At 46.8% G+C, this 25,288-nt stretch overlaps 1 protein-coding gene across 6 annotated transcripts in view; it reads left to right on the top strand.

Annotated features, from left to right (window-relative positions):
- The window catches only part of PRDM11 (PR/SET domain 11), a 48,748-nt gene extending 24,310 nt beyond the window's left edge, over nucleotides 1-24,438 (top strand). For 2 of the 6 annotated variants that reach the window (XM_064424911.1, XM_064424910.1), the window contains exons 6-8: nucleotides 10,440-10,627; nucleotides 13,727-14,377; nucleotides 15,215-24,438. In XM_064424911.1, coding sequence (XP_064280981.1) covers nucleotides 10,440-10,627; nucleotides 13,727-14,377; nucleotides 15,215-17,379 — 3,004 coding nt within the window. In that variant the 3' untranslated portion in view covers nucleotides 17,380-24,438. Of the gene's footprint in view, nucleotides 1-1,551; nucleotides 1,965-3,553; nucleotides 6,772-10,439; nucleotides 10,628-12,000; nucleotides 12,961-13,726; nucleotides 14,378-15,214 lie in introns of those variants that run through there. The other 4 variants (XM_064424913.1, XM_064424914.1, XM_064424912.1 and 1 more) reach the window with 4 other exon arrangements.
- The last annotated feature ends 850 nt before the right edge of the window (nucleotides 24,439-25,288 follow it).

Raw genomic sequence — 25,288 nt, 5'->3', positions numbered from 1 at the left:
GCAGCTTGTCAGTGGAGGTGTGTTGCCACCTCATGAAGGCACCCATGATACTGTGCAGTCATGCGTACCTGATGAGGACTTACACCAAGCCCAGTTTTGCTGAATGCAATAAAAGTCTAACTGTAAATATTCCCTTGCTCAATGTTTTGTGTAGCCTTTTCCTTTCTGCTCATGTTCAGCTGGGAGAACTCCTTTTTTCCTTTTAAGTTTGGTGAGTTTTTTGGTTGGGATTTTTTGAGATTCAGGGTAACAGGTGCTTTGCTGGCTCTCCATCATTTCATTGCCATCTTCTCTAAATGTTCCTTCTTTCTCTCTATAAACGAAGATCCACCAAGACAGTATGTCATTTATGTTTGTTCCCATGAAATGCATCTGTGCACTTAGGTCCCAGCTCTCCCTGATGTGGCCTGGATTTGAGCAGCTTCTCCTACTGGTTTTCCAGCGTTAACCAAACTGACACTTGCCCTGATGGTACCCTGCAGTGTCAGTGGGATTAAACAACCATGTTAACGACACTAGGAAGGAACTAGAATGACATGAATCAGCACCTTTCTGTAGGTTCAGACAGTCTGTTTTCTCCTTCCTTATTGACTAGATCTACTGCCTTGTTTTTTTCCCAATAGAAAAACATAGTTAGGACTAATGTTTTGTTTATTTTTATAATTTTCTTTGACTGTGGCTGGAGAAATTAACACAAATCCCCTTTGGACAAAACTGTTTGTTCTCAAGATAGCTACCTCTTTTTCTCAGTGGGCTGAGGCTACAAGTTGTTCATCTGAAGCACCAGAAACTGGGTACAGGCTCATGTCAGTGGCAGTGATGGAAAACCTAGCCAGGAAAATCAAGTGGGTGGCCTCATTCCTTTTGAGAAAAATGGGAAATGGCAGCCATTTCTGGGTGAAACAAGAGCTTGCTGTGAAGCAGACAAATGCTGGATGTAGAGTATCCCAATACTGAAAAAACAGATCTTTCCTTAGGGAAAGCAAGTTGCAGAAATTGCCCAACAGTCTAGTCAAAACCTACCTACCCAAAAAAAAATCCAGTTTGGTGTAGCCTTTTCGTGACATCCTGCAAGTTGTAACAGAGAGGGTGATATAAAAGTTTCTATTGCATGTTATGTCAGGTAGAACAATAAGATATGTTTCCTCGAAGTTTCGAGCAGTGATACATTAGAAGCTAATTCACCACTGTGATTGCAAGTTCTCATATTTTTTCTGTGCACAAACTGTGGCAAGTGAAGTGAGGGTGAACTGAAAATCTCATATGTAAGTCAGGGCATCAGACAATGTGTAAAATTTGATTTAACTTTAAAGCTGAGAAGGCTCCTTCACACTAGTGTTGCTTGGTATTTTTTTTCTTAAGCTTGAAAATTACCTTCTAAAAACAAAACAGCTGCTGTTTCCTGGTGAGAGGTTGTTGTGGGTCGGGGGAGCTGGATCCCAGCAAACTCCTCTGCCCCAGTACTGCTCTGGCCAAGTGGTTGGATGCAGGGGGTTGCTTTGCACTGATTTCCTTTCACCCAATTATGCTTTGTGGGATGTTCAACCCAAGGAACATGGCTGAACGAAAGAGGAAGCCCAAGTTTTCCAAGGAAGAACTGGACATTCTGGTCACTGAGGTGACCCGAAATGAAGCCATGCTGTTTGGGAGGGAGACGGTGCGTCTATCCCATGCTGACAGGGACAAGATCTGGGAAGGCATAGCCAGGCAGATCACATCAGTCAGCCAGGTCCCCAGGTCCGTAAAAGACATTAAACACAGATGGGACGACATGAAGAGAAGGACCAAGGACAAACTGGCACTCATGCAGAGGTCCCTCTCCAGCCCCGGCAGCGCGGGGCAGCCCTCAGCCCTCGTCCTGACCGCCCACGAGAGAGCCATCGAGTCAGCGCTGCACTCGTCCCACCAGAGGCACGGCTGCCCCAGAGCGGACCTGGACGTGGTTGACAGCCCGACAACGAGCTGTAAGTATCACTGCCTTAACACCTCTTTGTCTCATGCTTGCATATCTCAGTTTGACACCAGAAGAACATTATGTGTTGTGTGAGATGGCTGGGTTTCCTGTCCTTCTGCTGTGGTTGGTTCCTGCTCTGGTGGTTGTGGAGTGTTGAGATGGATTGTTTCCAAGTTAAGGTCATCTTTATGTGTTTATCTAGTTCTTTTCCATACTGTCATCTGAGAGTAAATAATGGATTATAAGGATGAATTAATCCTACAAGTGAGCATCTGTATTTGAAGTATGATTGCCTCCAGTCTGTGGAAAAAGTGCTTGTAAAGGATTAGGATATCTTCACCCTGATAAAATAGCAATGCTACTAAACTGCAAGGCATCTGCCTCTTGCCAGTGGATCACTTCCAAGAGAGCTTTGGGGGTCTCAGTGATCATTGGTGTTCATTGCTGAGGTTGGGCCACTAATGATTTCTGAGTAGTGGTCTGAAGGATCAGCATGAACACTGTGAAGAAGGTAGACAGTAATGACTCCTTCTTCATTGGTTTTAAAGAAACTGCTGGCCCCACTTTTGAAGTTAATCTTCTTACACCACAATTCTCAGACAGCTTCCAGTGCTAAACCACAAGCTGCTTTGTGCAGGTTCTTTCCATAGTTTTGTACACAGTTTTCTTCTGTGGAGGTGCATCTTCTTGATTGTGAGCTTTTAAGGTTACAAAGGAGAGGAGACAATAGCTTCTTGGGAAGTGAGTCAACTAACACCTCATGAGTGGCACTCTCCTACCACACTAGGTCTGAATCATAGCTGAAGCTGTTAGTGGGAAAGCAAGAACAAAATCTTCCAGAGCTGACAAGGTGGGACTTGGTCATTCTTTGCATCTATCTTGGAAGCCAGTTGAACTATTTCAGAGGTAAAAAGAATACAGGTTATGCTATGCAGAATACAGCTGCACCAGGTGAAACCTCATCTCTTGTTACTGTTCAGATGCCTGTACCTGTGAACTGGCACCTCACTAGATATTTATCAGACTAATGATAGTTTTCCTGTGGCATTTTGCTTTAGTTTTGGTTTTGCATCAAGTGTATTTGCCTGATTAACATAGGGTCTTTTGCTGCTCTGTCTGATTGCCTCTTTGTCTTAGTGATGCCAGGCCACATAGTGGCTTTGCAGAACACACTTTGAGAGCAGCAATACAACATCTATGCTCTTCTTAGTGCAGAAAATGTGAGATATGATGGGGGAGCAAGACTTTTACATGAGAAGTCTGTGTCCCTCCAGAGTATTTGTGCTAGCTACCTATGAGTTTGGGGAAGAGAAGTGATTGCTACTGTCTGAAATGGATTCATATTCTAGTATTGAACAGTGCTCTGTGCAGAGTACCACAATAGCTTGGGTCCACCCACTCTCAGGTTTCTCATGGCTAAGCTGTCACATACATGCTAACATTGCAGCACTTGCATGTTGAGTTATGCATCAGAAGCTACAGGCTTGTCTGAACTGGCAGGCTGGGGGGAGGGGAAAACTCTTTTCCCACGTTCTTTGAGATATCACAGTGTTGAGAGGGATTTCACATTAATAATTCATGCTTCCTCTTCTGTTTAAGCTGATGAAGATGAAGAGATGCCAGGCACTTCTCAGGAACACCACTTCGCTTCGCTGCCGAGGGCTGGTGCAGGTGTCAGTCCGTTCTCCAGGCCCTCCTTCCTTCGCACTCCTTCCTCGTCCGAGCCCTCGGAAGCTGCCAGCCAAAGGCAGGAGCTGCGCTGTCCATCCCCACGCACCACCTCGGCCTGCAGACCCCCGCACCCCCGCACAAGGAGCCCGCCCCTCTCCAGCTTCGACCGCCAGCTTCTCCATTCCCATGCGCAGCAAACAGACCTGTTCAGGCAGTTCTGCCAGGAGCTGGTGGCCATTCACAGGGACATGGCAGATAGCATGCATGCCGTCAGCCAGAGTGTGGCTGACCTCACCAGCCAGGTTGGCCAGATGTGTCAGACACTGACAGAAATACGTGATGGGGTCCGGGCTTTCCATAGGATACAAGATCCTAGTGCCATGCCAGGGTCCTGTCTGCAAGCAGCTTGCTCTAAACAGCCCCCTGAGCCCAGTGCAGAATCTAACCAAAACCCTCTAAAACAGACAACTCCTGCACGGGCCACCAGGTCACGAAAAAGAAAACATCATTTTTAGTCTGTTTCACATAAAGTAAAGAAGGATGCCCCTTCCTGAGCTGCTGCATGTTCACATGGCTTCTCCATGTGTATCAGTATTCTTTGGGAAGGTCAACAGCTGACCCAACCCATCCATCCCCCTGCTGGCTAATAGAGCAGTATGAAAATGGCAGCTAATTGTAGGACTGGCCCTCTGCAATGGCAAAGAGGAATCTGTAGAGCTTGGAATGTACGACATCTTTGGGTTCATAGAGATTAAGAGTTTTCACTGGCTTCCCCATGCTTTAAATGCTGTATAAACTAAGACATGCAATAGAAAGGATTACCTGGATCTCTTCCCATTCCTGTGAAATGTTATTTACTGAAACAGCATGCTACAGAGATCCCTTTGCAATCAACTCACAAATTTATCTTACTACTGCATTCCCATCATCTTCCTGAATATTAGTATATGCAGTATGTGCAGAAATACAGCCTTATGATGATAAAAACTCTCATTGATCATTGCTTTTATCTTCCATTCAGTGATAGTGGGCTGTCTGGGGCTTACACACACCTTTGGGGAGAGGAGTGTAAAAGCAGAGCTTGTGCAGGGACGGGAAGAAGGCATGATTCTGAGGACAGGTCTGAACACCATGGGGTTTTGGACTGTTGAAAAGGGTTGCAAAGGCATAGGCCTTTGCAAGGATCCTGCAGTGCCACATGCACTTGTGTTAAAGAGTTCAGCTTTTGTTTGCTCCAGTCTGAAACCCCTACTTTTCATAATTGCAGTTACAATACATATTTCATCATATGACAACATTTAAAGATAATTGAATCATATTATTTTCTTGAATGTTGTCAGATCTTCAATTTTGAACCAACTCACCCCTTCAAAATGTGGGAGACTGAACAGAAACCAGAAAAGACGTAGGGCTTGCTTCTGACATCAAGCTAGTTTGGTTTTGTTTTACTGTAATTCTGTCAGTTTCAGTACAGTTACTTTGCACTTAGTTTTATTTAGGGTGGGATCTGTACTGTGTTTTCCTGTCATGAGGAGTTTACAGTCTAAATTCACAGCTACATAGGTTAAAATCTTAAACATGTTGGTTTTATACTGCTTTCTTTCCCTATATAGATGCAAGAAAGAACTGTGTTACAACGTTTGAAATACTCTAGAGCTGTGTGAGGTTCCCATGTACAACACTTTAATAGTGTCACTTCAGGTGGTGATAATGTATGTGGTAGCTCTTTAATAATATGTCTGTTTTCTCCTTAATTTTCACCTCTGCATCTAGCATGCTGCCCCCATCTCTGGAAAAACCCAGACTGTTATCCTGATAAGCTCCAGCAGGGAAAAGGGTCAAGCTGTTAGCCACACAGCACACCATGCTCTCCAGGCTCTTCTAAAGTATCTGGAGGTTGGTTTCAGGAGACTGTTCCACTTAACGTGAGTGTGCATCATCATGCCATAGGTGGGCTACAGACTTGGCAAAAAATTTACAGAAACTTTTGTGAAACTGAACATAGGCAGGGCGGTGTAGCAGAAGGATGGCTTGTTTTGTGTGGCCTTCAGGGGTCATCTTAACCTGTCTGGCTCTTGACATCCTTTGAAAGTATAGTGCACTAGCTTCTTTCCTGAGAAGTCCATTGTATATCTGCTGTGTCAGGCATTCATGACATGCTTCTTTTTGTTGTTTTTGTTTTGTTTTGTTTTTTAAGATGTTCTGTAATTCTAATTCAAGTAATTTATTTTTAGTGGTGCAATAAAAGATTGCTCAAGGAAGTAGTGGTCTGGCAAGGAAAAAAGCCTCATTCCTGAGGAATGACCCAACTGGTTTCATGCAGAGGACATTCCCTTTAGTGCTGGTGCCAGACCAGGGCAGAACTTGCTCACCTTCCACTAAGGATATCCTTTACTTCTGTTGAAACATTGATATTCTGCAAAAGTCACAGCCTCTCTTCAGGTGCAGGGGAGATTGGGAAATCTGACAGAAGTGGATCTAATTTATGAATCAGAGCTGAAAAAAAGGATGATATGTTTTAAAGGCTTTCTGAGTCAATATGGTGCTGCTGCTATATATTAATATTAGTATTTTATATTTTTATAATATTTGGTCTCTACTGATGCCCTCCCATGGGTGTGATGGTAAGATTAGCTCCTTTGATGTTGGCCAGGGGGATCCCTTCTAGGAACCCTCAGGTCTGCAAAGGAGACTCCTGCAGGTGCTGGGCACTGGAGGGAGTTAACATTATTGCTGCCATCAGTTTGACCACACAGATGTATTTACAGAGAGCATCCAGGTGCAGGATGCACAGCCCTTAATGCAAATCCCCAAAGGCTGGGTACTGGTCAGGAGAAAGGACCTTTTACTATAAACTGCCTGATGTCTCCCCTAGTTTCCTCTGTGGACTATTACAGATTGGCCCAGATCTGGGAACATATCTCCTGGGGCCCTGTGTAGACCCCTTGGTGGAGTGGCTTTTCTGTACTGGCTCACAAAGGATACTTCTTCCTGCACCTGTCATGTTAGCTGGCTGTTGAAGTGTCTGTCAAAGCAAACTGCTGTGCTCAACCCCAGTATCTCCATGTCTTGTACATGCTGAAAAAATTCTTTCTTTAAAAGTATTTTTGTTAAGAATGCAATAAATATATAACACTTTTAACACAGCTGCTGTTGAGTCGTTTGTTTCTCGCTATATTTTTGCCTGAGCTGGTAACTAGCCTGTCACAGATGTGGGTCTCCTGGAGACACTTGGCATCAGAGCATGGAGGCAGGGTTTATGGGTGGCATCCCATGGCATCAGCCTGGGCTGGTGGCTGCTGTCTTGTGTGGGATCTCCTGCCTTGGCTCTGTGCCTGAAGTTGGTTTGGGAAAGGCCAGTGGCTGTGGAGTGGGCAGCAGAGCCATGAGGCAAGTCCAGGGCAATAGTAGAGAGGAAAAGGGGAGAAGCCTGAGCCTCCCTCCAGCTGCCTCCCTCCTCACCGTCTCTTCTGGATCCTCACCAGAGGCTCTGTTCCCCTCCTGGGGAGGAATGATCCCAGCTGCAGAAAAATAACTTGCTATTTTTTCTGGGCATGCTCACTTCTCATCCCAGAACTTGGGAATTTGGTGTCCTGAGTGGGCTGGGCCTTAGTAAAAAGACAACAATGATTTTTATTGGCTGCTAGTTAGAGAGTCTGTGGGGAAGGTGCTCCTGCAGAGGAAGGAGCTGTGCCTCTGACAGCTGTAGGGTTGATCCCAGCCCCAGTATCTGCAGATGAGTCAGAAGTGGTCTCCATTGGTGTTATGTTTGGTCCTGAGTAGCCTGGTCAAGAACTGTGGTGTTGGGGAGGCTGGCCTGTCCCAAGGACTAGACAGGACATGAAATGATAGATTTATGACTGGTGGCAATGCCTCCCTGCAGGACCAGGTGCAGCTGAGGGTGTCTGGGTCTGCCAAAGGAGCAGTATGACAGCTCTTCCTCTGAGGATCCTCCCTTGGGAAACCTGCTCTGCAAGCAGAGCTTTGCCCATCAGTATGCAGTGCTTGGGTCAGCCTAACCGTGCCTGTCCTGGGTGTCCAAACCAAGGTAGCCTCTTTGCTTCAATCCAAATGGAGTATTTGGCATTGGGAAGGGGACTGGACACTATGCAGCCTTCGCAGGAAGGGTTGGATTGTTCAGCATATGAGCACTTTGACCTTGGGATGTATGTCAGTGAAGGCTGATCATTCCTCAGCACATGGTTTGTGCCCCTGGTTCACCAAGCTGGCTGCACTTTGATGGAATGATTTTTTCCATCCTTGGAAAGTATCTGCCTCTCAGCTGTGGTGTGCAGTGGTGCTAAGCGCCTTAGACCAACAGTTGGAATGTGGGGTTCATGCAGTCCTTTGTAACCTGTGTCTTTTGTGCCTTTGGGGAAACTAGAGCTTGGGGCTGGGCAGCGCTGATTCAAAACTGTTTCTTTTGTGTGGATGATCTCACCCCATTTACTTTACTTCAGGGAAGTATCACAGATGGAAAGCTTCCTTACTAGGAGTGTAAACCACTTGCTAGCTGGGTGTGGCTGTGAAGAAACGTGTTTGTGACTGGATTATCCCAGAACTTTCTGTTGGAGCTTCTGATGAGAGTGGCTGTGGCAGCGGCTGCAAGAACCTAGATGAGCAGCCAGGCAGCATTTGCTGCCGTGTTGCAGTAGTGCTGCAGCTCATGCCCTCCAGCCTGCACTGTCCTCCCAGCTCCCTGCTGCTCCAGCAGGTGGCCAGAGCCACAGGATGCAGGCAGCAGAGCTGAAGGATACTCGGGCAGAACCGTGGAGGGCTGTAGAGGCAGAAGGAGAGCAGTGAAGAGAAAAAGCTCATGCTTAACAAAATACTTCATAATAAAAATGAGCCCTGGTGGGCATAGCTAACTTCCCATTCAAAGCTGTATTTTCTACATCTCACTGTCAAATACAGTTTGCTGAAAACGGACTAGACCATCCTGCCACTGCTGCATGAATTCCTTGGTGCCACTGGCTCTAGATGTACAGGTCCTGTATGTTATATTTGGGATCTCTGAGTGACTTTAGGTTAGTAAATCTTCACAGGGGCAGCCTGATCTGTTGTGGATGGTGGGATCCAGAGCAGGGTCTCTCCTTAGCTGGTGCTGGGAAGCATCCTGACATTTTGCTTGGACTAGAGAGCATCCTCTAGGATCTGTGCTGCAAGGCACCAGCACATTGGTCCGTCTCAAGGGTTGTGTATCTCATGGCTGGCTGAAGGCCTGATACACCTTTTGAGGAGTGATAGCTAGCACACAAAAGCAACAGCCTGGCAGCTGTGTGCTATTGCAGGGCCTCCTTCCCACCCCACTGGTCCAGGTCTCTCTTCCTTCTCAAATACACAAACTGGTGCTACAAAAGTTCCTTTGTTTTGTGATCAGAAGTAAATAAAGGTTAATAAAAGCCAGTGTTGGCAGTACCAGTCTGCTATTTAAATAATTAATGAAGATGGCAGCGAATCCTGGGTAGCACACATTAGGAAAAATACAACTGCTTGCAGGCGCATGCACAGTTGCTTAACATTAAAACCAGAGCCTCAGGCAGTCTAAGACACTGCCACTGCAGACTTGTTTTGTGGGAAGTTTCACCAAGTTTGTGACCTTATATGTGTGGGTTAGTGGGATCACGTGCAGGTGGACTTGTGTCTTTATCTGTGCATTCACATGGCTAGAGAAGGCAGACTATTCAAAAAATTTGACAGATTTCTTAAGCCAAAGAAATACCTGTATATATTAGGGAACTTAGGCAAGGACTAATAGCAGCACGTGTCAGAGGAGCCATGTGCTCCCCTGCAGCCTCCTTGCCTTTGCTGCAGCAGGGTGTGCTGAACAAGAGGCAAATAGCATAAGAGAAAAATAAGTTTTAGCTATGAGCTGTTCATGTCTGATTTGGGGTCTACACATGCTGTGATGGGGCCTCCTTCCTGGGTAGGTGTTGTGAACTCATGCTGGTGGCAACTGGAACCAGTATTACCAAGCCTTTTTCATGTCCTCTAGCAGGAATATGGGGACTGTGACCCTAGTGATAGATCTCTGTCTTAGCAACTTTCACAGAGGGCCAGTTGCTGAGACTAGGAATAAATACATTTCTGCTGAGCTGAAATGAAGCTGGTTTAAATCAGGAAAATAAATCCTGATCTTTTTGTCAGCACTGCCAGGAGATCCCCACAATGTGGTGTTGGGGTTTCCACTTGCAGAGCTGAATTGGTTTCTTATGTCACACCCTGCTGAACTCCCAAAGTGCAAAACCTTCCAGTATATTGGTATGTCCTTGGACACCCAGCACATATGCCCGTGCCCATTAGGTATCCATGTTTCTGTCCTTAGAATCTCAGTTCTGCTTGCCTGAGAGGACAGAAGCAAGCAAATCTGTTACCAGTTAAGTAAAAAGGCAGTGTTTTCGGAAAACAGACAGGGAGAGGAGCCCTGCCGTATTCCAGATATTCCTGAGAACAAGGGAGGGAGCCCTGGAACGTGAAGTGACAGTGGAAGTCTGGAAGTCCTTGTTTCCATCTCTAGGCAAAGATACTTCTGACTGGGAGGGCCTGTCACCCTTGCTGGCAGACATCCCTTCAGACTGGATGTGCATTTGTGTCATCCCTTCCCCAGCAAAAAACGGCACCACTGGCTTAGTGTTCCCTGGATGTCCATGCTCGTTTGCACACCATTGCTTATAACTCCATGCTTTCCAGCCTGGCTGTGTTGGTGTCTCTCTCCAAAGGTCATTCTGGCTTCTTCATGGTGGTCATTCTGATGCAAGGGGGGGCACAGGAGAGACGTTTGTGCTTCACACCTGCCTTGTCCCCTTACCCTCAGATACGTCATCATCTCCCGGGAGGAGAGGGAGCAGAACTTGATGGCCTTTCAGCACAGCGAGAGGATTTACTTCCGCGCCTGCCGTGACATCCACCCTGGGGAGAAGCTGCGTGTCTGGTACAGTGAGGATTACATGAAGCGGTTGCACAGTATGTCCCAGGAAACCATGAACAGAAATTGCACAAGCGGTGAGTCCCTTCCCTTTCCATCCTCTCTCCTGATCCCCTCAGGCTGCCCCACAGTGGGGCCAAGTGTGGTGGGTGAAGCAGGTTTTGCACAGGTTGTGTGAGGAGAGCTGCATTTCTAGAAGCAGAGCACCTCCGGGTGAGAATCCTCAGCTCTGCCTGGCATGGATGGATGGGTGTACAAGAAGAATAAGATACCCACAGTCATGGAGATCATGAAAGAAAGATTTGTGCTGTGATGTGTCATGTCATGTGTTGTGTTGTGCCATGCTGTGTGTGTGTGTGCTGCAAGGGCCTGATGCAATGCCCGGGGATCACAGAGCACCCCATCACAAGACTTTCTGGCCTGAAGATTGCCAAGCTGATGATCCTACAAGACAGCATTAGGTTTTTCCTCTGAATATGCTGCTCTCTCTGGCTCCTGTGAGCAGCCTGTTTGAGGGAGCTCTGGCTGGTTTTGTGTCCATATGAATGAGATTTCCTTGGTGTGTTTGTATGTCCATTTTCCTCGTTTAATTTATCTCCTCTTTCTTCAGAAAGATAATTTGGGATCAGCGCGACATCAGCTCCTTAGTCTCACAACCTTAGAATGTGTATACAACGTACAGGAGGCTTTGTACTTGTCAGACTGATTCTTCCTTGGATAAAAATTGTTATCTTGTCTAAAGAGTAGCAATGTTGAAACAAACCCAGCAGTCCTTTGGGTCCACATATTGTCAGCAATATAGGAAGCTTTAGAGGAAAGCAAAAATTCTTAATGCATCTGTTCATCTGTACAGTGCTGATACCTCAAGTTAATTAGGAACATTTCTTTCCAGGCTAGATGCAGAATGAAAGGGCCTCAGAGGGGCAGCCACACTAAATATAATTTGTAATTATGATTCCTGAGTATATTATTACACAGCTGCTGTTGCTGCCTTGACTTGGTAAAAGGTGTCTCCTCTTCAGTCATGATGTGGACAAGATGTCCTGAAAAAGCTGGTTATCTCTATCACCTTAAGGTTGTTATGCACTTGCAGTGTTATACCTTGGTGGCTGTACTTGGGCAATTCCCACTTCTGAATTAACATTGGTATGAATTTGCTTTTTTATGTCAATGAACACCAGTGAGTGATTAGGTACCAGTGAGTGATTAGGCTGCAGTGATTTTGCTGCAGTAATATACACAGTCATCCAGATGTCTTAGTCCTTTCTGAAAGTACAGCAAGAGGCAGTCTGTGCCCTTGGAGCAGCTGCTCCACAGGGGCACCAAGGCTACGAGCTATTGCCCTGCCATGCAAGCACGTCTTTAGTCCTGGATTGTCATGGTGTCATGGTTTGTGGGAGCTGAAACAGTAACTCACAGCCTGCTCTGTGCTACCAGTGTGGTGAAGATCTGCCTCAGGACTTTCCAGAATCTGCCACAGCCTAATGCACCCTCAGGTAGAAACTCATGTGGCTACGGAGACCATTCCAGAAACCCCCTGACATCTTGGTGAGCTCACCCTGCTGCAAGCTGGGCTCAGCCTGCCTTCACAAAAGGGGCACAGAGATGTTAAAACGGAGCATCACCTGGGCCATTGCTAGACTTGTGAGAGACATCGAAGCTTCAACTGGGAGGGCACTGGGAAGTGGTCAGGAAGCAGCACAAAAATCTGCTGAGTCACTTTCTATTTAAAAGATTTCAAATCCCTGCAGATGAGTTTGTCAAAGGAAGTGGCACACTTTACGAACTCACAGAAAAATAACATGGTTTTGTTTCTGCTGATGATTTCTGAGCCGCCTCATCATTGGATTTGAGACCAATAATATGAGGGATCATCTTGTGATTTCTAGCTTTTCCATAGGGCTGAAGCACTCGGCTGGTTGGGGGAAAAAATCACCAAGAAAGAAGAACCGGTTCTCTAAATCACTACCTCTCACAGGTGTTGCTGTGGTCCATAACAGGGGAAATACTAAGAGAGAGAGTGAAAGCTTTGTCCATAGAAATTCTCATCAATGTGTTGAAAATGAGATCTGTTGTTATGGATTCACTAAAAAGGTGGCTGGGTTTCCTAGCCAGCCTACAAACCCAGTGCAAAATTCCATCCATTCAGGCCAGCCCTTTTTACAGCGCCTTACTCTAACTTTTTCAAGTCTTACATCTTTTCTGCATTCTGAGCGTTGCTCTCCTTAGAGAGGGAATGGTAGCTTTTGCTCCATAACTCTTATGAAAGCATGAATGCACTTTAAGCAAACAAAACCAAAAATCAGCATAACGCAGCGTCTTGTTTGGGAAGCCATCAATGCTTGAAGTTATTTACAAGATAGAAGAGTGATGGAAATTGAGCCAAACCTATCGTCTTTTGAATTTCCAGGTAAGGAAATCTGGCTATTCCCTTTATTTTAAGCAATTAATAATTTATATTAGGTTGCTTTTAATATTTTTTTTTCAATTACTGAATGGTCATGCTCCCAAACTCCACCAGGACAAGCTAGATGTCCCATCCTTGGAGGGCATTCACCCATTGTAGCTTAGTTGACAATGTGTACCTTAGGTTTTAAGTGTGGAAGTGTGTGTTTTTACTCCTTTACCTTTGCATTTCTGGAGCAGCCTCCAAACTGAACAAGAGTAAAGGGGCTTGCAAACTTTGTGCCATGGTGTGCACAGACACTGGGGTTGTCATGAAATGGTGTAAATCTCTCTCTGCACTGCTGTACGCTTGATACCTTTTACCAAGTCAAAACAGGCACAGGACTTCCAGCCAGCCAAAATAGCACTTAGGCTCTGGGTATAGTTTCCACCATGATCAGTCATTCACCTCATAGTCCTCTTCCAACGCAGGTTGGTTATACCTTTAGGCTAAACAAGCTGCCTGTAGTTTCTCTTCTCTTTGAAATGTGTGGGTTCTGCTCTGCTGTGGTTACCCAGGACTGTCTCTGTTTTTGCAGACATGCCCATTAGCGGGGCTTCTCTTGCAAGCCTCAGTTTCCACCGAGTTGTGTCAGTTCCCCGGCTTGTAACATAATATGCAGACCTGCAGGGATTCAGTCTGCCTTTTTGTTCTTTTTTGTTTGAGTTTTAAATTGAGGGATGTTGCTCCATTCCCAGTGATAATCCCCACCCCTCATTTTCCATTCTAGGAGACAAAATGTTACAGAACGAAAACTCAGAAAAGAATGTAGAAAATCAAGAGGATGCAAGGGGAGCACTCCAATTCACTACCTTAAAGCAGGGGAAGAGCCCCTACAAGCGCAGCTGTGACGAGGGAGAATCCCACCCCCAAACAAAGAAAAAAAAAATTGACCTCATCTTCAAAGATGTCTTGGAGGCTTCTTTGGAATCTGCCAAGTTTGAAGAGAATCAGTTAGCATCAAGTACACCACTTTCCCTCAGAAGAGTATCTAAATACCAGGCTGAAGACATCTTTGAGCAGTGTGGCAGTGCCATGCAGCATGGCTCCCTGAGCCTCAGCAGAAACCAGAGGGAGAGCGAATGGAGGGTCCCTCACAGTTCCTCTTTCATCTCAGCCAAGGAAATGAGCATCCTTGAAGATGAGGAAGAAGAGCCCCTGTCACTTAAAGCAGACAGCCCAACTGAGCTGTCACTGGCCTCTGCACAAGGCAACTCCCATGAAATCCCCACCACATCCTTCTGCCCCAACTGCATCCGTCTGAAGAAGAAAATCCGGGAGCTGCAGGCTGAGTTAGACATGCTGAGATCTGGGAAGTTACCCGAGGCACCCGTGTTACCGCCCCAGGTACCCGAGCTCCAAGAGTTCTCAGACCCCACAGGTAAGCCTTGCCGAGTTAGAGCATTCTCCAAACCCTGCCTAAGGAGAGTAGTGAGATGCCTGTGTGCTGTGTACCCATCTAAAGCATTTTGCTCTGAGTATTCAGGTGAACCTGTGGTTCCATGGAAGGTTCTTTGTCAGGTTTTGTGACTGGGTGGGCCAGGAGCTGATGCTGTGGGTACAGTGGAAAACACTGTTTGGGAAAGACTCTGTATGACAATTTGCTCTATTTGTTGCCATTGTAATTGATAATGCACTGCCAATAAAAAAGACATTCCATTGCAGACAGTTTGTTTGCTGTATTTTTGATGCATTCTCTTTCAGCGGAAGACCTTCCACAATGCCTTACAAGCTACCAAGAAAGTATGAATGACTTTGTGGTAATGCTGAAATGTGCTCTCTTTGTGTATGAAATTATGTCCTGCTGTGTCCCTTGTTGGAAATCTCTCTTTGTTTCCTCCACTGCCTTAACACAACCACGTGTGGCTTTCTGAAGATACATTTCATTTCCTCCAGGAACATGCTGTCAAGCAGCCAGGAGCCTTCAGTAAAAGGAATATTTAGGTCACACAGTGTATTGTTCAAGTGGCCAGGATGTAGTGTCCTTTTCTGCTGTTCATTGTGGCATGTTGGAGACAAAGTTCTTATGCAGAAATATTGATTTCTTTTCCTTTCAAAGTCATGATTCAAATTCTGTCTATAATGTATTGTGGGCAGAAGAAGAGAGGTTGTGGCCAGCTCTTTGGGCAGTGCTCTTATTCTCACCAGTAGGATGCTTCTCTAGCTCAGCAACTTTGTAAATGCCATATTTTTTCCTTTTTTTCCTTTTTTGTTACAGCTTCAGAAAGCATCATCTCAGTTCCCACCATCATGGAGGACGATGACCAAGAGGTGGATTCTGCCGATGAATCAGTTTCCAATGACATGATTGCTGCTACAGATGAGCCTTCTAAGATGTCTTCTGCGACGGGCCGGAGGATACGGCGATTCAAGCAAGAGTGGCTTAAAAAGTTTTGGTTTCTGCGGTACTCCCCGACACTGAATGAGATGTGGTGCCATGTCTGTAGGCAGTACACAGTGCAATCTTCTCGGACTTCAGCCTTCATCATTGGCTCTAAGCAGTTCAAGATACACACAATAAAGCTTCACAGCCAGAGCAACCTCCACAAGAAGTGCCTGCAGCTTTACAAGCTCAGGATGCACCCAGAGAAGACAGAAGAGATGTGCCGAAATATGACCCTGCTCTTCAATACAGCCTACCACCTGGCCCTGGAGGGCAGGCCCTACTACGACTTTCGGCCTCTGGCAGAACTACTGAGAAAGTGTGAACTCAAGGTGGTGGATCAGTACATGAATGAAGGAGACTGCCAGATCTTAATTCACCATATCGCCCGGGCTCTCCGAGAGGACCTGGTTGAGCGCATCCGGCAATCTCCCTTCCTCAGCATCATTCTGGATGGGCAGAGCGATGACTTGCTTGCAGATACAGTTGCAGTCTATGTGCAGTACACCAGCAGTGATGGGCCTCCAGCAACTGAATTCCTGTCTCTTCAGGAGCTTGGCTTTTCTACAACAGACAGTTACCTTCAAGCATTAGACCGGGCTTTTTCCAGCCTGGGAATACGACTGCAGGATGAAAAGCCAACTATCGGCTTGGGAGTTGATGGTGCTAACATTACCGCCAGCCTGAGAGCCAACTTGTTCATGACAATCAGAAAGACCTTGCCCTGGCTCCTCTGCCTTCCCTTTATGGTGCATAGGCCCCACTTGGAAATTTTGGATGCCATTAGTGGGAAGGAGCTACCATGTCTGGAGGAGCTAGAAAACAATTTGAAGCAACTGCTCAGTTTCTATCGTTATTCTCCCCGACTCATGTGTGAGTTAAGGGTCACTGCTGCCACTCTGTGTGAGGAGACCGAGTTCCTGGGGGACATTCGAGCAGTGAAATGGATCATTGGGGAGCAGAACGTGCTCAACGCTCTCATCAAGGATTACCTTGAGGTTGTAGCCCATCTCAAAGATGTCAGTGGCCAGACCCAAAGGGCAGATGCTTCTGCCATTGCCTTGGCCCTCCTGCAGTTCCTGATGGACTACCAGTCAATTAAACTCATCTACTTCCTGCTGGATGTGATTGCTGTGCTTTCACGCCTTGCCTATGTCTTCCAAGGGGAGTACCTTCTTGTGTCACAAGTGGACGATAAAATAGAGGAGGCCATCCAGGAGATCAGCCGGCTAGCAGACTCCCCTGGGGAGTACTTGCAGGAGTTTGAGGAAAACTTCCGTGAAAGCTTTAATGGCATTGCTGTGAAAAATCTACGGGTGGCTGAAGCCAAATTCCAGTCGATCAGAGAAAAGATCTGCCAGAAGACCCAGGTGATTCTAGCCCAAAGGTTTGATTCCCGCAGCCGGACATTTGTGAAGGCCTGTCAGGTATTTGACCTTGCAGCTTGGCCCAGAAGCACTGATGAGCTCATGAGCTATGGGAAGGAGGATATGGTACAAATATTTGAACACCTGGAGACAGTCCCATCATTTTCCAGAGAGGTTTGCCGAGAGGGGATGGACACCCGAGGGAGTCTGCTGATGGAGTGGCGAGAACTCAAGGTGGATTATTATACCAAAAATGGTTTTAAAGACTTGCTCAGTCACATTTGTAAATACAAACAGAGATTTCCCCTCCTAAATAAAATAGTTCAGATCCTCAAAGTCCTTCCCACCTCTTCGGCCTGCTGTGAGAAGGGGCGCACCGCCCTGCAGAGAGTGCGCAAGAACAACCGCTCTCGGCTCACGCTGGAGCAGCTCAGTGACCTGTTGACGATTGCTGTTAACGGGCCGCCCATTGCCAACTTCGATTGCAAAAGGGCACTCGATAGCTGGTTCGAGGAGAAGTCAGGCAATAGTTACGCGCTCTCAGCCGAAATGCTGAGCAGGATGTCATCTCTTGACCAGAAGCCGATGTTGCAGAGCATGGACCATGGCTCTGAGTTTTACCCTGATATTTAGGAAGGAATGCCTCAGATCAGATAATTTTTTTAATCTATACTCTAAACTTTGATATATTATATAAAATATATATATTATCTATATTAAGGAAAAACCCACACTGAAAATTTAAGACGATGTGCGTCTGATAGAAGCTAAGCAGAATTTTAAAGATTGAGACAATGTTTAGACATTACTGGTGTCTCCAACCATGGCAGCTGCAATGTAGGTGGCAACATTTCATTCTTTAGAAGCATGTGCTGGGGCCATACTCTACATGTTCAAACCTAACAACCTATAAGCTAGACAACGGGTCTTTGTCAGCCTCATCCTCCCAGCGGTTTCCTTTGTATGTGTGTTGTCAGTTTGCTGGGTTGTTTTTTGTTTTGTTTTGTTTCATTTTGGGGTTGATTGTTTGTTTGTTTGTTTGTTTTCCCCTCGGTTTCTATCTCTGCCTCTCTTTCCATTGTTCAGCCCAGTTATTGAGCCATTTGAGCCTTTTGTTGGCGACCATCAGATTTCTGATTTCTGACAGAGCATCCCGTGTGTTTTGTTGCCCCCAGCTCCACCCAGTTCTCTTCAGTTGAGTGGAAGCTTTCTTCACTCAGAAAATTACTGACAGGAGAGGAGGGCTGGGGGCATTATTTTGGGTTTTTATTCTGATTTAGAAACAAATGCCTCCACTATACTGTGATTACTCTTTCTCAGTTCTCCCTACCTTTGGGCTGTAGAGTAATACTTGGCTTTCAGCTCTTTTTATGATAACCGTAGTACAAGTCTATCATACATATGTTATAACATGATGTCATGTGCAGACTATAAAATAGCAAAATAGAGAAGGCAGGGGGAAATTTTTGCATTTATATTTTTATATTGTATGAGATAAATATATATATATATATATATACAACTATTCATTCAAAACCAGGGCTGCTGTGGAAGCTAGACAGCCAATGAGTCGAGAGCCACCTCTGGGCGGAGATTCAAAGGCTTAAAAAATTATATTCTAATTTACATTATTTATACCATGTCTTTATAATCCTAGATTGTTGTGGGGTTTTTGTTTTGTTTTGTTTTGTTTTGTTTGGAATGACTGAAAGAAAAACCTGCTGCAGTTTGGTGGCAGGAGCTATCAATGCAAGTTTATCTTGGATTATATTCATGTGTGATGTCCTACAAAGGTTCACTTACTCTCTTGTGACCAAGGTAACATGTTCCACAGCACAGCAGACTGATGACAGCAGAAAGAAGGGATGCTCTGCTTCTTCCTGCAAAATATTTCTTCCTTTCTTGAAGGAATGCAGAGTCCAGCTGAAATGTGAGTGGGGGACTTGCACCTTCCATCACAAAGAGATTGTTTTGTGGGCTTGGGGCTCTTCTTTGTTTTATTCTTTTAAAGTAAACAAGTTCCATCCACACAATATCACTTCAGGTTAAAAAAGAGAAAAAAAAAAAAAAAAAACAAACCCCCAACCAACCAAAAAAACCACACAAACAAAAAAGGTGCAAAAACTCCACAGATGCTAGTGCCTTGCCCTGCTGATGTGGCATGGACAGCACCAACCTGACCAGACCATCGTGGGAGTGAGACGTGTTGTCCAAAAGATGTCCAAGCCAACATGTTCTCACTTCCCAGAGGGATGAGCTTTGTGCCAAGCTGTGTTGTTTGGAAACATGATGGTGGTATCAGCAACACTGAACCTTTCCTTTCTCCTGTTACCCCCCCTGCCCTTGGTCTTGGTGCTATGATATCTCTAGAACCGTTGCTGCTAGTTAATAGCTTTTCATTTATATAAATATATATATATATATAATATTATTTTATTTTTTAAACTTTTTTGTTTGTTTTCAATGGAGATGTAGCATGTTTGGAACTGATCTCTCTCTGAGTCACTTTCACTGCCAGGGTTCACGCACTGTCTTCCCCAGGAAAACACACACTTCTACCTAGGTCTCACTCACCTCCTGCTAACCCCTTTGCCTTCAGCAGAACTTCACAGCCAGCACTGGCAGAGGTGTGCAGCCAAGCCACTATGGACTGGTTCAACTTTCAGACCACACAGGAGCAGCTAGGCTGGTGTTTGTCAGGGTTTTGGAAGTGCTTGCCTCTGTCCCTGTGGGACTGAGGAGGGACTGAGCCCACCCAAAGCACGAGTGGTGGCCTGTCCTTGTGTCCTGACACTGCCCCTTCGCTGTAAAACAGGGCCTTCCAGTCAGATGGTCCAAGGGGAGCAGAGTGGACCCTGTGAATGTAGCAGTGAGGGCTGGTCAGCACCCTCTGTAGCACTCACCCCTTGCCTTACCTCTGACAGCACGTGCAGCCTGAGGCTGGCTGGGGCAGGAGAGGGCACCTGTGCCAGGGCCACCCAGCTGCTGCCAAACTGCCACCAGGGGTGCAGGCGCTGGGTGCTCTTCCTTGTGGTCCTCATGGAAATGTCACAAGCTAGGTCAGGGCATCACACAGCTGCAACACAGGGGCATTGATATGACATACTTAGGAAGCATGAAAAATGGCATTGTTTTCATGTTTTCCTGCATTTTCTTACAAATTATATGATCGAGTTGATCCATTCATCCAGAGGAGCGAAAATTAAACTGGAAACCCCCTGCTAGCTGAACAGCCTTGGGTGGTTGTTTGCCTGACCGTAGAGTAGGGACCTCTCCACACAAGGTGCTCGTAGCTCTCCAGGCATGGTTTGAATTGGCTCTGCTCAGGGTGCTGCCACAAAGCTCTGGAGCTGCTGCCTGCCAGAGAGGTGGCAGGCTCCCTTCCTTTTTAAAACTTGATATGTAAAAAGATAAAAAAGACAGAAAAACTGCTGCTCCATTAGTTTCTGACTGGAGATGGGTAAGGTGAACATAGATGACATAATCCATAGAACTCCATAGCTTTTCATGGGTGGAGAGGAAAAATCACCTGCTCTTCCATTTGCAACAGCAAAAGCTTCTTGGCACAGAGGCCCATCAAAGTGCCTGGCCCACATGGAGGGAAGGAACATTTGGAGACAGTCTCCAAAGACTTTTGGAGAGAGGAATGCTCCTCCAGGGCTTGTGTCGAGCAGCCCAAGCAGCCTGTTTACAGCTCTCGATCAAAGCCTCATAACTTTTACTACTGGGGAGGAAATGGCAAGGTGAGAGTTGCCAGTGGCCTGTTCAGAAATTATTCTTCCAATTTGTCACTCCTTCCCTTTGGTTCACTTGCAAATCCTGCTTTCATCAGTGACACCTTTCACTGGCAGCTTTTCTTTCTAATGGTGCAGTGAAATGTGCAGCATATGGTGATATTCTCTGGCAGCCAGCTGACACAGGCAGAGCGCTTGTTCCTTTAGCAAATAACTTTTGATTTCAAACAGTGATTCCCTGCCACTGGATGTTGTGGATACCCGTGATAGGAAAGGTCAGAGACTCCTTAGATTGGTGTTGAGGATAGACAAGAGCTTCATAGAGCAGCTGGCCCAGCCCAGCCTATCCCAGCTCCTCCAACACAATTCCCTGTTACCTGCACACCAGAAAATAAACCTGACCTTTGTCCTAGGGTAATGCAGGTGCTTTGCAAGTTTCTCTCCAGGTTAACCTGCCTATCTCAGATTTGTAGCTCTTACTTTCGTGGATAGTCTGTGGATGGAACCATGACTATCAGCAAAGACAAGAAGATAGGGAGGAGGGAGGAATATCAATGCAAAGCACCCTGGCTTCCTAGGGCTCTCAAGCCTTTCCCAGAAGCAGGTGTATCTCTGTACCCTGTTTGTCTGGGCCCAGCCTGGTGGCAGTGAGGCCAGGAGGCAGCAGCAGGCGTGGGGAGAGCTTAGCAGGGTGCTGAGGGAGGCCTGTGTGGCTCCAAGTTTGCCATGCATCAGGTTTAATCAATGCCTTTCCTGCTGTGCTGAGAGAGTGAGAGGAGCTGTTTTGAATGTGTTGCCCACAGCGTCTTGAACTGGTTAGGCTACAAAGACAGAGGATTCAGTTTTTCTTGAATGAGCTCTTTATTGTCTCCTTCCCCTGCATCTTAGCTATGGCATCTGACTGTGAACAATGCACACTTCTTCAAACCCTTGGGTTTGTATTTCTAGCCCATGGGATTTTTGGTTGCCAATTTCCCTTCCCCACTTTTTGCTCAGGCTCCTTGCCTCTTTTACCCTGCTGTGAAGCAGAAATCTGTGAAGCACATTTAGACATGTCCTTCTGCAGGGCTCACCCCTGTCCACGGGGGTCCGGGCCCTCCAGCCACGAGACTGACCTCAGCAGGGATAACCCTCACAAGAAACCAAAGCTCTTCCCCTACCAGCAAAAGCACACGGAAGTCACGGGGGCTGCGAGGGGACACGGTGGACAGGGTCCTCATGTGGTGTCTGCCTTGGGTCTTGAGCCAGTTGCAGCCATGTCCCCCGTACTGGTGACGCTTTTGCTGGTATGACTGTTCAGACATGATTCAGGCTCGGTCCATCTCTTTCTCACAGCACAAACTCAGCCAGATGGCCCGCGGGGTCTTTGGAGTCCCCCTCCTTTCTTAGCTCATGAGGATTGCTGCTTGTTTGACCAGTGCCTAGACAGCTGGCTTGCAAATAAGCAGCAACAGCCTCTGCTTTTGCAGATTCCCCTTTCACCCCTGTTAAAAGAGGTCTTAAAAGCAGAGAAATGGTACGTTAATCCCCCAGCCATTGTATCCAATGCAGTAATGCCTATGCAATTCCTGTCTCCCTTGGAGACATGTATGATGTGTGTGCATGTAAGCTAGTGTATGTATACAGTACATATGCATATGGTCTATATATTGTATATACGCACATCCCAGTACATATACACACAGTACAAAAGATTAAAATCACATGCTTATATATCTATAAATGAAATCCTATATATTTATATATTTCTATGTTTTCGATAGATATAAAGATATAATATAGAGATAGACTCAACCACCCTTGTGTAAGGCTGGGCCTGTGTTCTAGCACAAGGCACGTAACACTGAAGACTTTGGACTTTGGGATGGTTTTAGCCATACACTGAGGCCTACATTTACATGTATAGCACTCTATGGAGAGGGGTTTGGCTGTGTTTAGGGCAAGGGGTTTCCTTGCTGGCATGGTAACTAAGTGATAAATAAGGTTGGTTTAATAATGGAATGTCTTGGTAGGGGAAAATGCTTGGCTTGAGTGTCCTTCTTCCAAGAAAGCTTCTTGCTGAGAGCCTGTGTGTTCACACTTTGACAGACACATATCCACCCTCATATGCACTTTTGTCTCTCTGCATGGATGCGGTTGGCAACTGCAGGCACCGGTGCTGTGGAAACGTGGCTTTTTGCAGTTCCACCTGGCATTCCTCAGCAGTTGCCAGCACACTGCCAGGGAGACCCTGCGCTGGCCAGTGCTCACGTGGCACCAGCGAGAGCGTGGGTGCACTTGTGGGCATCAGTCAGCGACACAGCCGTGGCACTGGGATAAAGGCAGCAGGAGAGCCAAGGCAGTTTTGAGCAGAGGAAGGGATACAGCCATGCAGTTGAAGCTGGCAGGGATAATGTATGAAGCTGGAACAGTGCAAATGGGAAGGAACTGTGAAGTCAGAGTGATAGGGATGAGAGTGCACGATCCCAATTGGGAAGGCACACTCAGCTGTGTTGGGTCAGGCTGGCCACTGTTCTGCTGCAGGAGCCACTCCAGTCCCTCAGGTCTCACAGCCGCTCCTCAGCTCATGAGCAGCCTGCCTGGCCAGGGGCCCAGGGAGGCTTTCTGGAGGAAAGGGAATGATGTGATTGTATGGAAGCCATGGTCAGTGTCGCACGCGTGCCTTTGGGCCCCAGCACACAGCGTTCGGACCTTGCCAGGCTGAAGCACCAAAGGGTGCAGCCCTCTTATCCTGCTCGTGCAGAGACAGCTGCTTTCCCATGACCAGCATTTCCGTGCTGGGATAGGGGTGGATCAGCCCTCCCTGAATATCTGCTGATGCCTGTGGGATGGGCAGCTGTCTCATGCCTCCACCCCTCCCTTCACGCAGCCATTCGTAGGACACTGGCCCTGCTGCATCCTGAAGCCTTTGGCTGACACCTGAGAGGACCTGAGAGGTGCCTCTGGCCAGTCTGGCAGCAGGTGGTCAGTCAGCAAGCTGCTTCCCCACAAGGGTTGGAGGGGGAGAGCATGGAGGTTTGCCTTTGCAGCTCTGCGCCAGGCCCAGCAACCACTGCACTCCTTGCTGTTTGTTTTATTTGTTGGCTTTGGTCGGGAGGAGGGTGAGTTGTAATTCTGACATCCGAATGGATCATTACACTGGTTTTGCATGAGCAAACGCTGTGCAAGCTGTCCCCAAGCCCTGTCACACACCTCAGTGCCCTCTCCCAGGCCTCTCTCCTCCACACAACTGGTAATCCACCTCAGCCGCCCCTGCCCGGCGGCGGCTCCCCGCTCTGCCGCAGCCCCTCAGCGGTGGGGAGCTCTCAGCACCTGTTCCTCACAAACCTCAGAGACAGTTTTCTCACTCCAGCCCCCTCCTTCCGAAGCCACTGACACCCGCACCAGCCCAGCCCGCGGCCTCGCCTCCCACCCGCGCGGCGAGGGGCTCCCGTGCACCGCACCTCATGTCGAATAAGCTCGCTGGGCTACGCGGGAACCACGTCTCATATGCTGTAATGTCCCAAATGCTACAGGAGGGCTACGGAGTTTTCTGCCAGTCATGGCATCCTCATAGACTCACCTGACAGTTAGCAAAAATGCATTTCTACTTCCAGAAAACGAGGTTTTGTCTCAAACCTCTCCTTATCCACATCCAAGCACAGCCCTGCTGAACTGTTTCAGGCGATCTCTCACCCACCCACTCACCCACCACACACACACACATATGAAATGAGAGAAAAATATCTAGACGTCTATTACTATATATGTATTAATATGTTAATATCACTCTTTTGGAGACATTAAAATGTTATTACTTTACAGACTATGCTTTATAGTACCTGTGTGAAAGGACCTAGGACACTGGATACGAATAGAGCTATGTTGATATATCATGGTATGTACACAAGAACTTTCCTTTTGTCATATTATCCTTGTAATGTAAAATGATTGTTAATAAAAAAAGCATTTAAATTTATCTAGTTGGGTTGCTAATTCTTTAAATTGTTCTTGGAGGTTAGTGTCATTTTGCCAGAGGAAGGGCATCTAAGCTGATGCACTCCTGTTTCCCTCAGCCCAGGACTATTAAAGAGCAGATCCAGTGCTGATTAATCCAGAAGGGTCAGCTGCAGCCCCCTGAGGTGCTGGTAGTTCTCCCTCCTGAGTGACTGGCTCCTGACATACTGAGTGCCACTGCAGCCCCTTGAAGTCCTCACCTTGGCGAGCAGGTTCAGCATGTCCTGTGATGGAGCTGCCTTGTTTCCCCATGGGCTGGGTTATCCCAGTGCTGTGCCAAGGCTGCAGCAGGCAGACCAGGAGCTGGCACCTCCCAGCAGCCCAGGGCTGCTCTGGGTCAGCACTGGCAGCGACATCAGCACATGCTATTTTTGGGTAGGGATGCACAGTGGTTGCCCTTGAGGCTCTGCACACCCTTTCTAGTCAGGTACAGTGGCATTGCCTTTAGCTTTGCTGGGATGGGCTTGTAATGTGGATTGACAAAGCTGTACATATGTGCCTCTTTTGGTTTGAAGGATGGGGAGACTTTTCGTGGGCTCTGAATGCTCTAAATCCAGGGGAAGCTGGACTATTTCTATCCTTAAAAGAAAGGGCTGACTTAACTTTGGATTTTTTTTTGTTTTGTTTTTGACACTGGGCTCACAGTTGCTTAAAAGTGCAACTTTTAAAACAGTTCAATATATTAAGAGGTTTTTTGTACATGGAGGGTCTTACATCTGCTAAATCATTGTGGGCAAGAGAGCCAATGTCTGAAATAAGTACATGTGTCCATGGATTAGCCCTGGGCTGTGGGTTGTGTTTGCTGTCCAAAC

This window comes from Passer domesticus, chromosome 6 (genome assembly GCF_036417665.1).
Source record: "Passer domesticus isolate bPasDom1 chromosome 6, bPasDom1.hap1, whole genome shotgun sequence".
Lineage (NCBI taxonomy): Eukaryota > Metazoa > Chordata > Aves > Passeriformes > Passeridae > Passer > Passer domesticus.
Note: the sequence above shows the minus strand (reverse complement) of the source record. Positions and strands in the feature narration are given on the sequence as shown.